This window comes from Electrona antarctica (genome assembly GCF_951216825.1).
Source record: "Electrona antarctica genome assembly, chromosome: 10".
Classification (NCBI taxonomy): Eukaryota; Metazoa; Chordata; class Actinopteri; order Myctophiformes; family Myctophidae; genus Electrona; species Electrona antarctica.
Window position 1 is genome coordinate 5,179,775 of NC_136791.1, and position 12,474 is coordinate 5,192,248.

Below are 12,474 nucleotides of genomic sequence, written 5' to 3' on the forward strand. Positions count from 1 at the left end.
AACAGACAATACAACAGAACAATACACAATACATAATACAGACAATACAATTACTTAAAAAAACAAAAACAAAAACAAACATACAGTACATACATATAAATACAGTATATTAAAGTAAAATAAGGGCACTTAGACTGGTAACAACAACAAGACCAAATAGCTGCATAGAGTACAATTAAACATCAGAACTAGTTACTTTGTAGATTTTGATTATTACAAATCATGCAACGCATTGTGAGCTTGTAGATCTGCTATTTTGAAAATATTTGTTTATACATTTGACAACTTGAAATGGGACATTCTGCACAATGAGTACTTTTTGAGTACTTAATTTTGAATTGATACTTTTACTTAAGGAAAACATGTGAGTACTTTAAACCATCCATCCATCTTAAACCGCTTATCCCGAGTCGGGTCGCGGGGGCAACAGTTCCAGCAGAGAGCATAGAAACCGGTGGTTCTCAAAGTAAATGTATTTCATTTCAATGATTCCCATAATAACCCCGTCAAGGAAACCTGAGGGTCCCTGGAACGCACTCTGAGAACCACTGATCTAAACTTTAACCCATTCAGGACGGGAGGGAACCTCTTTCGGTGTTCTACTTTACCTGTTGAAAAATAGCAGATCTACAAGCTCATAGCGCGGCAACGAGTGCCGCATTACGAACTTGTAGATCTGCTATTTTTTGAAAAATTGTGAAAATGTGGTGCAAATCTTTGAATGTATATTCTTTCAGATTTAAAAAAAAATTAAATGTTTTTTTTTGTGGCTTTCGCCTTTATTTTATTTTTTTATGGAGGGACAGACAGTAGGCTGACAGGAAATGGGGAGATAGATGGGGGAAGACATGCAGTAAAGGCCGTCGGGATCGGGAGTCGAACTCGCGGCACACTGCCATACTGGATTACCAGCCAAGGTGCCTGGACTACTGAGCCACGGCCCAGGCATGGAGCGAACATTTTTAACTCATATCTTTGCTTCTGGGAGGTCCCTGGAACAACAATATCAGATGGGGAAAATAAAGAAGAGGATCCAAGGCACTCTGTTCCAGTGAAGTGAAAAAAGCCTTTATTGTAAGCTTCAAGGCATGGCAAAGAACATTACACAAAAGGGAGGACCAACGCGTTTCGGCCCAGATATCAGATGGGGGTCGGCGGCCAATTACATTATAATTTTTGGGGTCCTTGACATGAAATAGTTTGAGAACCACTGACATAGAAACATTGTTCAGGTTTTTCAGAAAACTGTCTTGATTTAGAAGATTAGAATACATTTTGTAGAATCTGGTCTCAGGTGGCTGTTTCTACAGCACGACACGAAGTGGCGCGCTGTGAGCTGGTCTCGCAACGCAAAAATCTAAAATGACAGATGCTTTCTCGGTTTTCCCTGCTGCATTCACGACGTGCATTTCCTATTCTGCAGAGGAGTGTGAAACTGTGTATCTAATACAAGTAAGACGCGCAAACGCGGGAAGCGAACGCAGCTCGTAAATTGCAATAACAACAATTAGAATAAATTACGTACTTTTTAAGGTTTTTTTTAAGTTAAGTTTTTTTAAATTAAATGTTTTTTCAAGTTATTTTTTTAGTGTGTGTATGTGTGCGTGCGTGTTTCTTTTTTAGGTTTTTTTTTAAAAAGTTTTTTCTTTAAGTTTTTTTTTAAGTTAAGTTTTTTTTTAAGTTAAGTTTTTTTTTAAGTTAAGTTTTGTGTGTGTGTGCGTTTTTCCTTTTTAAGTTTTTTTTTTAAGTTAAGTTTTTTTTTAAGTTAAGTTTTTTGTGTGTGTGCGTTTTTCCTTTTTACGTTTTTTTTTTAAGTTAAGTTTTTTTTTAAGTTAAGTTTTTTTTTAAGTTAAGTTTTTTGTGTGTGCGTTTTTCCTTTTTAAGTTTTTTTTTTAAGTTAAGTTTTTTTTTAAGTTAAGTTTTTTTTTAAGTTAAGTTTTTTGTGTGTGTGCGTTTTTCCTTTTTAAGTTTTTTTTTTAAGTTAAGTTTTTTTTTAAGTTAAGTTTTTTTTTAAGTTAAGTTTTTTGTGTGTGTGTGTGTGTGTGTGTGCGTGCGTGCGTGCGTGTGTGTGTGTGTGCGTGCATGTGTGTGTGTGTTTTTGTGTGTGATACAGGTGCGCCCTCTGGTGGTGGGCGGGTGGTGTTACAGCGTGACACACAGACACACACACAGACAGACACACACACAGACGTGATCTGCTGGGTCTCATAGTAAATGCTCACTGCGTTCGCAAATAGTGGGGAGTTGACCACAGCTGAATGATTAGACCGGCCATGTGGGAATCTGAAGGTCCACGGTTTGCCCCCCAGAGTGCCCAGTCTATGTGTCCCTGAGCAAGACACCTGTGTTAACCCATTTAGGCCTGACGTCGAAATTCAAAAAATGTTCGCACTGAAATAATATATATTCAAAGATTTGTGCCGCATTTTCACGATTTTTCAAAAATAGCAGACCTACAAGCTCGTAGCGCGCCACTCGGTGGCGCGCTACGAGCTTGTAGATCTGCTATTTTTCAATAGCTAAAGTATAACATAATGCTTAGTTAAAACACCAAAACGGGTTCCCATCCAGAATGTGTTAAAACGTCTGGCCTGGCATGCAGTTGGTCGGATAGACTGTTGTCGAGAACCGCCCACATATGGGCCTATACTGATGATATCGGGGATCTCCATAAATGGGCATAAAAAGGACCAGGACAGACAGATACTGAGATCTTCTTCATATTATAGCTAGGCATAAAAGGGACACAGGCAGACTGACTGGTACTCTGACAATGGATACAGCTGGTACAACAGGTATTGAATAACCGGGGATGGCATGCATTCCCAACTTGCATTGTTCCAAACTTGCATCATTCTCAAGTAGGCCGGTCTAGTAAGTGAAAAAAATAATGTTTGGAGGCATTCTGTGGCCTGCTGGCCACAAGAAATGTGCTGATTCGTCCAACGGTTTGCAAGATTATAGCCCCAGACAGGCACACAGACAGACCAACCCTCTAATAGACTGTTAAGGTGGTTGCACACTGGACGCGTTTTTCGGAAAACCGATGGAGAAACGCAGCTAAAAATCTGAAAAACGCGCTCTGTGTGCAGGGACCTTTAATGCCATCATCGCCAATGGCAGCTGCAAGGAGTTGCATTGGTCACTGGCACACTGGAGTTAAGACTAGTTGCATTGGTCACTGGCACTCCACACTGGAGTTAAGACTAGTTGCATTGGTCAGTGGCACTCCACACTGGAGTTAAGACTAGTTGCATTGGTCACTGGCACTCCACACTGGAGTTAAGACTAGTTGCATTGGTCACTGGCACTCCACACTGGAGTTAAGACTAGTTGCATTGGTCACTGGCACTCTACACTGGAGTTAAGACTAGTTGCATTGGTCACTGGCACTCCACACTGGAGTTAAGACTAGTTGCATTGGTCACTGGCACTCCACACTGGAGTTAAGACTAGTTGCATTGGTCACTGGCACTCCACACTGGAGTTAAGACTAGTTGCATTGGTCAGTGGCACTCCACACTGGAGTTAAGACTAGTTGCATTGGTTAGTGGCACTCCACACTGGAGTTAAGACTAGTTGCATTGGTTAGTGGCACTCCACACTGGAGTTAAGACTAGTTGCATTGGTCAGTGGCACTCCACACTGGAGTTAAGACTAGTTGCATTGGTCACTGGCACTCCACACTGGAGTTAAGACTAGTTGCATTGGTCACTGGCACTCCACACTGGAGTTAAGACTAGTTGCATTGGTCAGTGGCACTCCACACTGGAGTTAAGACTAGTTGCATTGGTTAGTGGCACTCCACACTGGAGTTAAGACTAGTTGCATTGGTCAGTGGCACTCCACACTGGAGTTAAGACTAGTTGCATTGGTCAGTGGCACTCCACACTGGAGTTAAGACTAGTTGCATTGGTCAGTGGCACTCCACACTGGAGTTAAGACTAGTTGCATTGGTCAGTGGCACTCCACACTGGAGTTAAGACTAGTTGCATTGGTCAGTGGCACTCCACACTGGAGTTAAGACTAGTTGCATTGGTCAGTGGCACTCCACACTGGAGTTAAGACTAGTTGCATTGGTCACTGGCACTCCACACTGGAGTTAAGACTAGTTGCATTGGTCACTGGCACTCCACACTGGAGTTAAGACTAGTTGCATTGGTCACTGGCACTCCACACTGGAGTTAAGACTAGTTGCATTGGTCACTGGCACTCCACACTGGAGTTAAGACTAGTTGCATTGGTCACTGGCACTCCACACTGGAGTTAAGACTAGTTGCATTGGTCAGTGGCACTCCACACTGGAGTTAAGACTAGTTGCATTGGTCAGTGGCACTCCACACTGGAGTTAAGACTAGTTGCATTGGTCAGTGGCACTCCACACTGGAGTTAAGACTAGTTGCATTGGTCACTGGTACTCCACTGGAGTTGCGACTAGTTGCATTGGTCACTGGTACAGTGGCACTCCACTGGACTAGTTGCATTGGTCTGGCCTTTAGACTCCTGTGGAGCAAACGTCATATACAAATAAAGATGTGACTTCTATGTGGATATCGGCCGTCATGTTTCTACTGAAAAAACAAACAAAAACGTCAAAACAAAAGGACAAAACACCAAAAAGCCTGGTCCTTTAACCAAATCAACCCATTCTGGGCGGGAACCCCTTTTGATGTTAGCATTATGTTATGCTTGAGCTATTGAACAATAGCAGATCTACAAGCTCATAGCGCGCCACCGAGAGGCGCGCTACGAGCTTGTAGGTCTGCTATTTTTGAAAAATCGAAGAACGATGTAGAAGACATTTTTAGAATCTGATCTCAGGTCAAATGGGTTAAAAGCGCAGAGCCCTGAGGGACTCCGCTCGACCGACGCCTCGCTTGGGTGTCCCTCACAGGGCTCACCCAAGCCTCACAGGGCTCAAGGCTTCCTCCACCAGAGGTGGAAGAAGCCTTGTTTTCGGTGCCAACATTTTTAACGAGTTGAAACGGTCTGCAGGTCCACACCAGTCCTTCGGCGTCAACATAGCACACAAAAGGTCACTATAATCATGACACAGAGGGCTTTTGCCCAATAACACGCACACGCACGCACGCACGCACGCACGCACGCACGCACGCACGCACGCACGCACGCACGCACGCACGCACGCACGCACGCACGCACACACACACACAATGTCATCCCCATGCATGTCTCGCTGATTCGAGGGGCAAGACCGAAATACACTGAATAGATGAATGAATTATTATATACATCTATTGCTATAATACTATTGTCAGCGAGGATATGAATGAATGCTTGTGCATTCTAATTTACATAAGAGTGTGTGTGTGTATGTGTATTATCTAAGAGTGTGTGTGTGTGTGTGTGTGTGTGTGTGTGTGTGTGTGTGTGTGTGTGTGTGTGTGTGTGTGTGTGTGTGTGTGTGTGTGTGTGTGTGTGTGTGTGTGTGTGTGTATATCTAAGTGTGTGTGTGTATGTGTATATCTATGTGTATCTATCTATCTACTTGGTGCATTTACATCAAGTCTGTGTATGTCTGTAATCCACGTAACTCGAGAACCGTACGCCACGACGACTTCAAATTCACAGGGAGTGCAGTGCCCGGTGTTGAGACGGTCGGACCCACGGTTGTCCAGAACCGCCTCAAAACGCCTCTGCCCGGGCTCTGGACCCTGGCCCAAATTAAATGGGTTAAATACAGTAATAACAAAGAAGAACGGTTTTGGACATTCACGGTTTCCACCCAACAGCGACGATAATGTAAAATCAATGGAGAGACCATATGTGAGTGAATGTAACGTACAGTCTCTCTCAGCAGTCTTCACAGCTCCCCCACCGCCCCCCTCCCATCGTCCCCCTCCCACCGTCCCCCTCCCAGCGTCCCCCGCCCACCGCCCCCCTCCCACCGTCCCCCTCCCACCGCCCCCCTCCCATCGTCCCCCTCCCCCCGCCCACCTCCCACCGCCCCCCTCCCATCGTCCCCTCCCACCTCCCCCCTCCCATCGTCCCCCTCCCACCGCCCCCCTCCCACCGTCCCCCTCCCATCGTCCCCCTCCCCCCTCCCACCGCCCCCCTCCCACCGCCCCCCTCCCATCGTCCCCCTCCCCCCTCCCACCGTCCCCCTCCCCCCTCCCACCGCCCCCCTCCCACCGCCCCCCTCCCACCGTCCCCCTCCCCCCTCCCACCGTCCCCCTCCCACCGCCCCCCGCCCACCGTCCCCCTCCCATCGTCCCCCTCCCACCGCCCCCCTCCCCCCTCCCACCGCCCCCCTCCCACCGTCCCCCTCCCACCGTCCCCCTCCCATCGTCCCCATCCCACCGCCCCCCTCCCACCGCCCCCCTCCCCCCTCCCACCGTCCCCCAAACCCCCGTCCCCCTCCCCCTCCCATCGCCCCCCTCCCATCGTCCCCCTCCCATCGTCCCCCTCCCACCGTCCCCCTCCCCCCTACCACCGTCCCCCTCCCAACCCCCCCCTCCCATCGTCCCCCTCCCACCATCCCCCTCCCCCTCCCACCGCCCCCCTCCCACCGTCCTCTCTCACATCAGTCAGATGAATGACAAATGATACCGTCTCCGTTCTGACGCTGAGCGGTGATTAATGTGCGAGGCCGGGGAGCCCACGGACAGAAAAACACTGTCTGGTGTTTTAAAGAGCAGATCAATTATTCAACGCGCTGACGAAGAAAACGCTGGAAACTGGTTAATTGGTCATTAGAGGAACAAAGGTTTTGCGGGTCTTTAATTATTAAGGGGACATGGTAGACAGACATCTCACTGGTCCATTGATTAGCAAACGGCGCACAGGCCAAGGTAGAGGATATAAGATGAGGGCGGGGGGTTACGTATTCACGGCCGGCCACGGCCAGGGCACGGCTAATCAATCTGTGCCCCGTGGAGAGAACATTAAAAGAGCGAGCAAACACATTAGCCTCTCTCTCGTCTATTGAACTGCGGCCTTGTCTAGAGTATAAACCACAAACGGACCGAGAATATTGTTGTTGAATGAGATATTAGAGGAGGTTTTCCGTGTGTGGCAGAGGGGGGGGGGGGGGGACAGGCTAGCGAATGCAAATCGCCAACGTAGGCTTGAGTGCGATGGAGTACACTATAGTAAAGCGAGGAGAGAGACTGTGTGTGTGTGTGACTGTGTGTGTGTGTGTGTGTGTGTGTGACTGTGTGTGTGTGTGTGTGTGTGTGTGTGTGTGTGTGTGTGTGTGTGTGTGTGTGTGTGTGTGTGTGTGTGTACGTGTACGTGTACGTGTACGTGTACGTGTGCGTGTGTACGTGTGCGTTTGTGTGTGTCTGTGTGTGTGTGACTGTGTGTGTGTGTGTGTGTGTGTGTGTGTGTGTGTGTGTGTGTGTGTGTGTGTGTGTGTGTGTGTGTGTGTGTGTGTGTGTGTACGTGTACGTGTACGTGTACGTGTACGTGTGCGTGTGTACGTGTGCGTTTGTGTGTATCTGTGTGTGTGACTGTGTGTGTGCGTGTGTACGTGTGCGTTTGTGTGTGTGTGTGTGTGTGTGTGTACGTGTGCGTGTGCCTGATCCGCGCACTGGCCACCAAATTCACCGGCTCACTGGACATCGAATCTCCATGAGGGCTCTTCAGGTGGTCCCTGGTCGTCATGGAAACGCCGGCCGACCAGGTCCACTGTATACACAGGCCCAATTATGGGAGTGTAAGGCCGGGTGGTCCGTGATATTGGAAAATGGTCAGGAGGGGGAGGGGAGGGGAGGGGGGGGGCAAGGGGAACCATGGCTGGCACACAGTGCACAGACGCACACACAGTGAAGTCCGGAGTGTCAATTGAACTCAAAAGTTAAAGTATGTGTCTGTTTCTAGCTACAAGAGGGTATACAGATGAACCATTTTTTTAACGGTTCAATGCACACTGTCTGTCTGTCTGTCTGTCTGTCTGTCTGTCTGTCTGTCTGTCTGTCTGTCTGTCTGTCTGTCTGTGCCCCCAGTAAGGCTATCCAACGTTGAAGCTGCCACTACCTACTGGCGAAAAGTGGAACTGCAGCCCTTTCATGGAGGTGCAGGCCGGACGCACATGACGTCATGTGCGTCATGTGCGTCAGCCCAGGACCTCAAATGTGAGATCCGGGCTATAGGCTATAGGCCTGAGTTCATTGTGTTTTGTTCACAGCACACCTGACAAAAAGACTATCGATATTTTGATATTGATGAAATAAAATTGTTGAAACACAATGATTTGTATATATGTGACTTCAACCCATTTAGGCCTGACGTCGAAATTAATAAATAGCGCGCCACTCGGTGCACTATGAGCGCTATGAGCTTGTAGATCTGCTATTTTTCAATAGCTAAATTATAACATGTTTAAAACACCAAAAGGGGTTCCCGCCAAAAATGGGTTAATATGGTCGGAAAACTACATTATGGTAGGTAGGAGTTGGGTGTTTTCATATTTTCTCTATTTGGCTCCCTTTGAAAAAAGTTTGGGACACGCCCCTCCCTGCCTTAAGGGTCCATTTGGTTACAATGTGTACTCTCTCTGAGTTCAATGAACACTCGTGATTCTAAAGTGTAACACTCCATATGTTGCTGTGTACGGTCGCTATTAAATTCAATGGATGCACCTTTAATAAATGAACCTCGAGTGAAGAACCACTTCGTTTTTAGCACTACAAATACCAGCTCCCTTTCATCTCTCCACTGCTCTCTGTTTACTTCAGCCAGATAAAGTTCCTGGTTCTTCCTCAGCTAAAGCAGTCGAGTCATTTGCTATGCATATGACTACGGGCTACATTTTAATTAGCAATCGGTACTCCCTTAACCCATTCTGACCTGAGATCAGATTCTAAAAATGTCTTCTACATCCTGACAGTTTTCTGAAAAAGCTATGTTTCTATGTCAGTCGTTCTTCGATTTTTCCACCGAGTGGCGCGCTACGAGCTTGTAGGTCTGCTATTTTTCAATAGCTAAAGCATAACACAATGCTAACACCAAAAGGGGTTCCCGCCCAAAATGGGTTAATTACACTCACCGGCGCCTCTTTAATTAATGGACAATCAGGGCTTAATTAACAACAACACGCTGCCAACGACGCCCAGCAGGGAAATGAGAGGAGTTTGTTATAACTGTACGCTGTTTACATTGGGATGACCTACAGTGGTGTGACTGTACGCTGATGTCATTGAGCTGTCTCGTGTTGTGCTGTTAACACATTCCCTCCCGTTACCATAGGCGGTAACGTGAGGCTCTAGTATCAGAGAAATGTGCGACATAAGCAAATAATAAGAGCCCTCATCCTGGCCGACCCGGAAGCGATAACCCTCCGTTGTCGCGCCAGCCAGGCTCGCTCACGGCCATGATCTGCCGCTCGAACTATTATTATGCATAGCGCGACCTCGAATTCATGTTTTATTAACTCTTTCTTTTTTGCTGCTAGCTCGTAGCATAATTGTAGTTAAGCTGTGCCACCGCCTGCATCCACTTTAAGAGAATAATTTTCCTCCCCTCTGTAGCCCCATTCACACACTCACTGCAACCATTGGCTATCATTAGCATTAGCGCTGTAGCCCCATTCACACACTCACTGCAACCATTGGCTATCATTAGCATTAGCGCTGTAGCCCCATTCACACACTCACTGCAACCATTGGCTATCATTAGCATTAGCGCTGTAGCCCCATTCACACACTCACTGCAACCATTGGCTATCATTAGCATTAGCGCTGTAGCCCCATTCACACACTCACTGCAACCATTGGCTATCATTAGCATTAGCGCACACTGTTTGCCTGTCGCCAGAAACGTTTACATGTCGAGAGCGATGCGTTACAAAGTCACAAATGACATCTGAACTTTGGATGGCTGAAGATCACCAAGGACAGCTCTCCTAGATTCCGACTTATGGAGGTTTGAAAATCCTGCTTTGAACCGAGGTTGTAACGTCCCATAGCTGGTGGTGACTGAGGCGTTGCATAGCAACCGGATCAATGTTATAAAAGCTGCATTGGGGCTCAACCACTACTGTATATACACAGAGTATACGAGTGGTACATGGCTGATAACGTCCCATGGCTTGGGGGTACGAATATATTCGTACCTCGCAGAGAAAGAATTAAGCTCTGTCCTTTATCTCAATCCGAGCCCTGAAATGCTTTAGATCGCGTGCGCGCGCCGTGTGCACGAGGAGAATTTGGATATCCGATGACTACACACCATGGGAGCCACCGGAAGCTAACGATGGATGCTAACAACGGTAAATAAAATACTAATAATTCTGGATTAAATGCCATTTTAAACAAACCCGAGATTTATCGTTTTGGCAAAGGAGGTTTGCAAGCACGAATGGCATAGGTTCGGTTAATATCCTGGCCGTATAGGGTCTCGGTGATGCTATGGAAAATGATTAACCCTTTCTGGACGGGAACCCCTTTTGGTGTTTTAACTAAGCATTATGTTATACTTTAGCTATTGAAAAATAGCAGATCTACAAGCTCATATAGCGCGCCACCGAGTGGCTATTTTTGAAAAATCGTGAAAATGTGGTGCAAAGCTTTGAATAGATTATTTTTTTGAGTTTTTAACTCAAATCTTTGCTTACGGGGGGGTCACTGGAACAACATACTTTCAGATGGGGGTCGGTGGCCAATTACATATAATTGTTGGGGTCCTTGATATGAAATATTGAGCGCCACTGATACAGAAACATTTCAGAAAACTGTCAGAATTTAAAATACTTTTTTTTTTTTTTTGACGTCAGGCCTAAATGGGTTACAAAGAAAATCATATATAGGCCTACTGTAGGTAAGGTGCCTTTTTCTTCAAATTGTGAGGAAGCCACGCGTGCTGCTCTGAAACGTAGAGGCCCCTGTTCATATTTAAAAAGTAAGTTTCAAACAGCCGAGCGGTTCCGCTTGAGAGGATACAGTCAAAACGTTACTCGCTCAAAAATCACCCGAGCCACTGATGGAAAAATTAACCTGATGTTCTGGGGGAGGCAGACTTTCATCTCCTCAGCCTATTGGCTCAAACACCTACGCTGTGAAACGCAGAGTGTTCATTTAACTCATTTTGACCTGAGATCAGATTCAAAAAATGTCTTCTTAATCCTGACAGTTTTCTGTAAAAGCTATGTTTCTATGTCAGTCGTTCTTTGATTTTTCAAAAATAGCAGACCTACAAGCTCGTAGCGCGCCACTCGGTGGCGCGCTATGAGCTTGTAGATCTGCTATTTTTCAATAGCTAAAGCATAACATAATGCTAACACCAAAAGGGGTTCCCGCCCAAAATGGGTTAACTCTGAGAGTGACAGCAGTCACTCTCTCCAGAGTTACAACTGGATGAATTAAGCCTGAGGATTTGTACTGTGTGCGACGCGTGGCACCCAGATGGATGAGTCAGTCAAAGTCTGTTCTTTTTCCACACAGTGAGGAGTGGAGGTTTTTCCAGGCAAGGTCAGCACATTGGTGACTAATTTTTTTTACCTAAGTAAAAGTATCAATACTTCAATGTAGAACTACTTCGTTACAAGTAAAAGTCCGGAATTCAAAATGTTTATTTCAGAAAACTGGAGGATTTAGAAGATTTTTTTTAAATTTCGAGGTCAGGCCTAAATGGGATAATGGCGCGGCTGTGGAGAACTCACAGAGATGACGTCCGTGTCGATGGGGCTCCTCTCCACCACGTTGGCGTGGTAGGGCTCGTCCTTCCACACGGGGGCGTTGTCGTTGACGTCCAGGACGGTGATGTTCACCTACACAGAGGAACAACAGAGCGAGTGAGGGAGGAACATGAAGCCGTCATTCTCCTCATCAAGGACTTGGGAGGAGTATAAATATACACCCCTGGTATACCAAACCGACAGACGGCCATGCAGCAGCAGGACAAATTCACACTTTGTTGTGACCGGCCCGGCCCCCTGGCCGCATTTCTGGGGGTCTGGATGTTCCAGGGACCCCCGGGGACCCCCACATGGTAACTGTCATTTCTCGACCGTTTCGGACGCGGGCGGCTCGCCGGAACCGGGTCAGCCCCCTGGGCACGTTCCTGGTGGTCTGGATGTTCCAGGGACCCCCCGGGGACCCCCAGGGACCCCACAGGGACCCCCGCATGGTAACTGTCATTTCTCGACCGTTTCAGACTCGGGGCGGCTCGCTGGAAGCGGTCCGGCACCCTGGCCGCGTTCCTGTGGGTCAAGAACTTCCGCGGTCCCCCCGGGGACCCCCACACGGAGTTGCACCACTCAATTCACACGGGTGTGATTTTTTTAAAAGAGTGCACGGCTGTTTGTATGACGTCCCAACAGGTCTGTGTTGTTTTAATTTTTTAGCGGTGCAGCGGCTCCAATCACAGCTCTGACAGACGATGATTATATTTATACACATTACATAAACGCTGCTGCCTTTTTAAACATATATTATAGGGCTTTTAGATGGCATTTTAACGCACTGCTGTTATTATATGCCTTTCTCTTCTGGATGATCTCCTCGTATCGTATGA

General features: G+C 47.1%; 1 protein-coding gene across 1 annotated transcript in view; it reads right to left on the reverse strand.

The window, feature by feature from the left end:
- The window catches only part of cdh23 (cadherin-related 23), a gene marked incomplete at its 3' end in the record, with an annotated part of 389,228 nt that overhangs the window by 155,530 nt on the left and 221,224 nt on the right, over nt 1–12,474 (reverse strand). Inside the window, exon 18 of the mRNA XM_079512237.1 lies at nt 11,621–11,728. Coding sequence (XP_079368363.1) covers nt 11,621–11,728 — 108 coding nt within the window. The remainder of the gene's footprint in view (nt 1–11,620; nt 11,729–12,474) is intronic.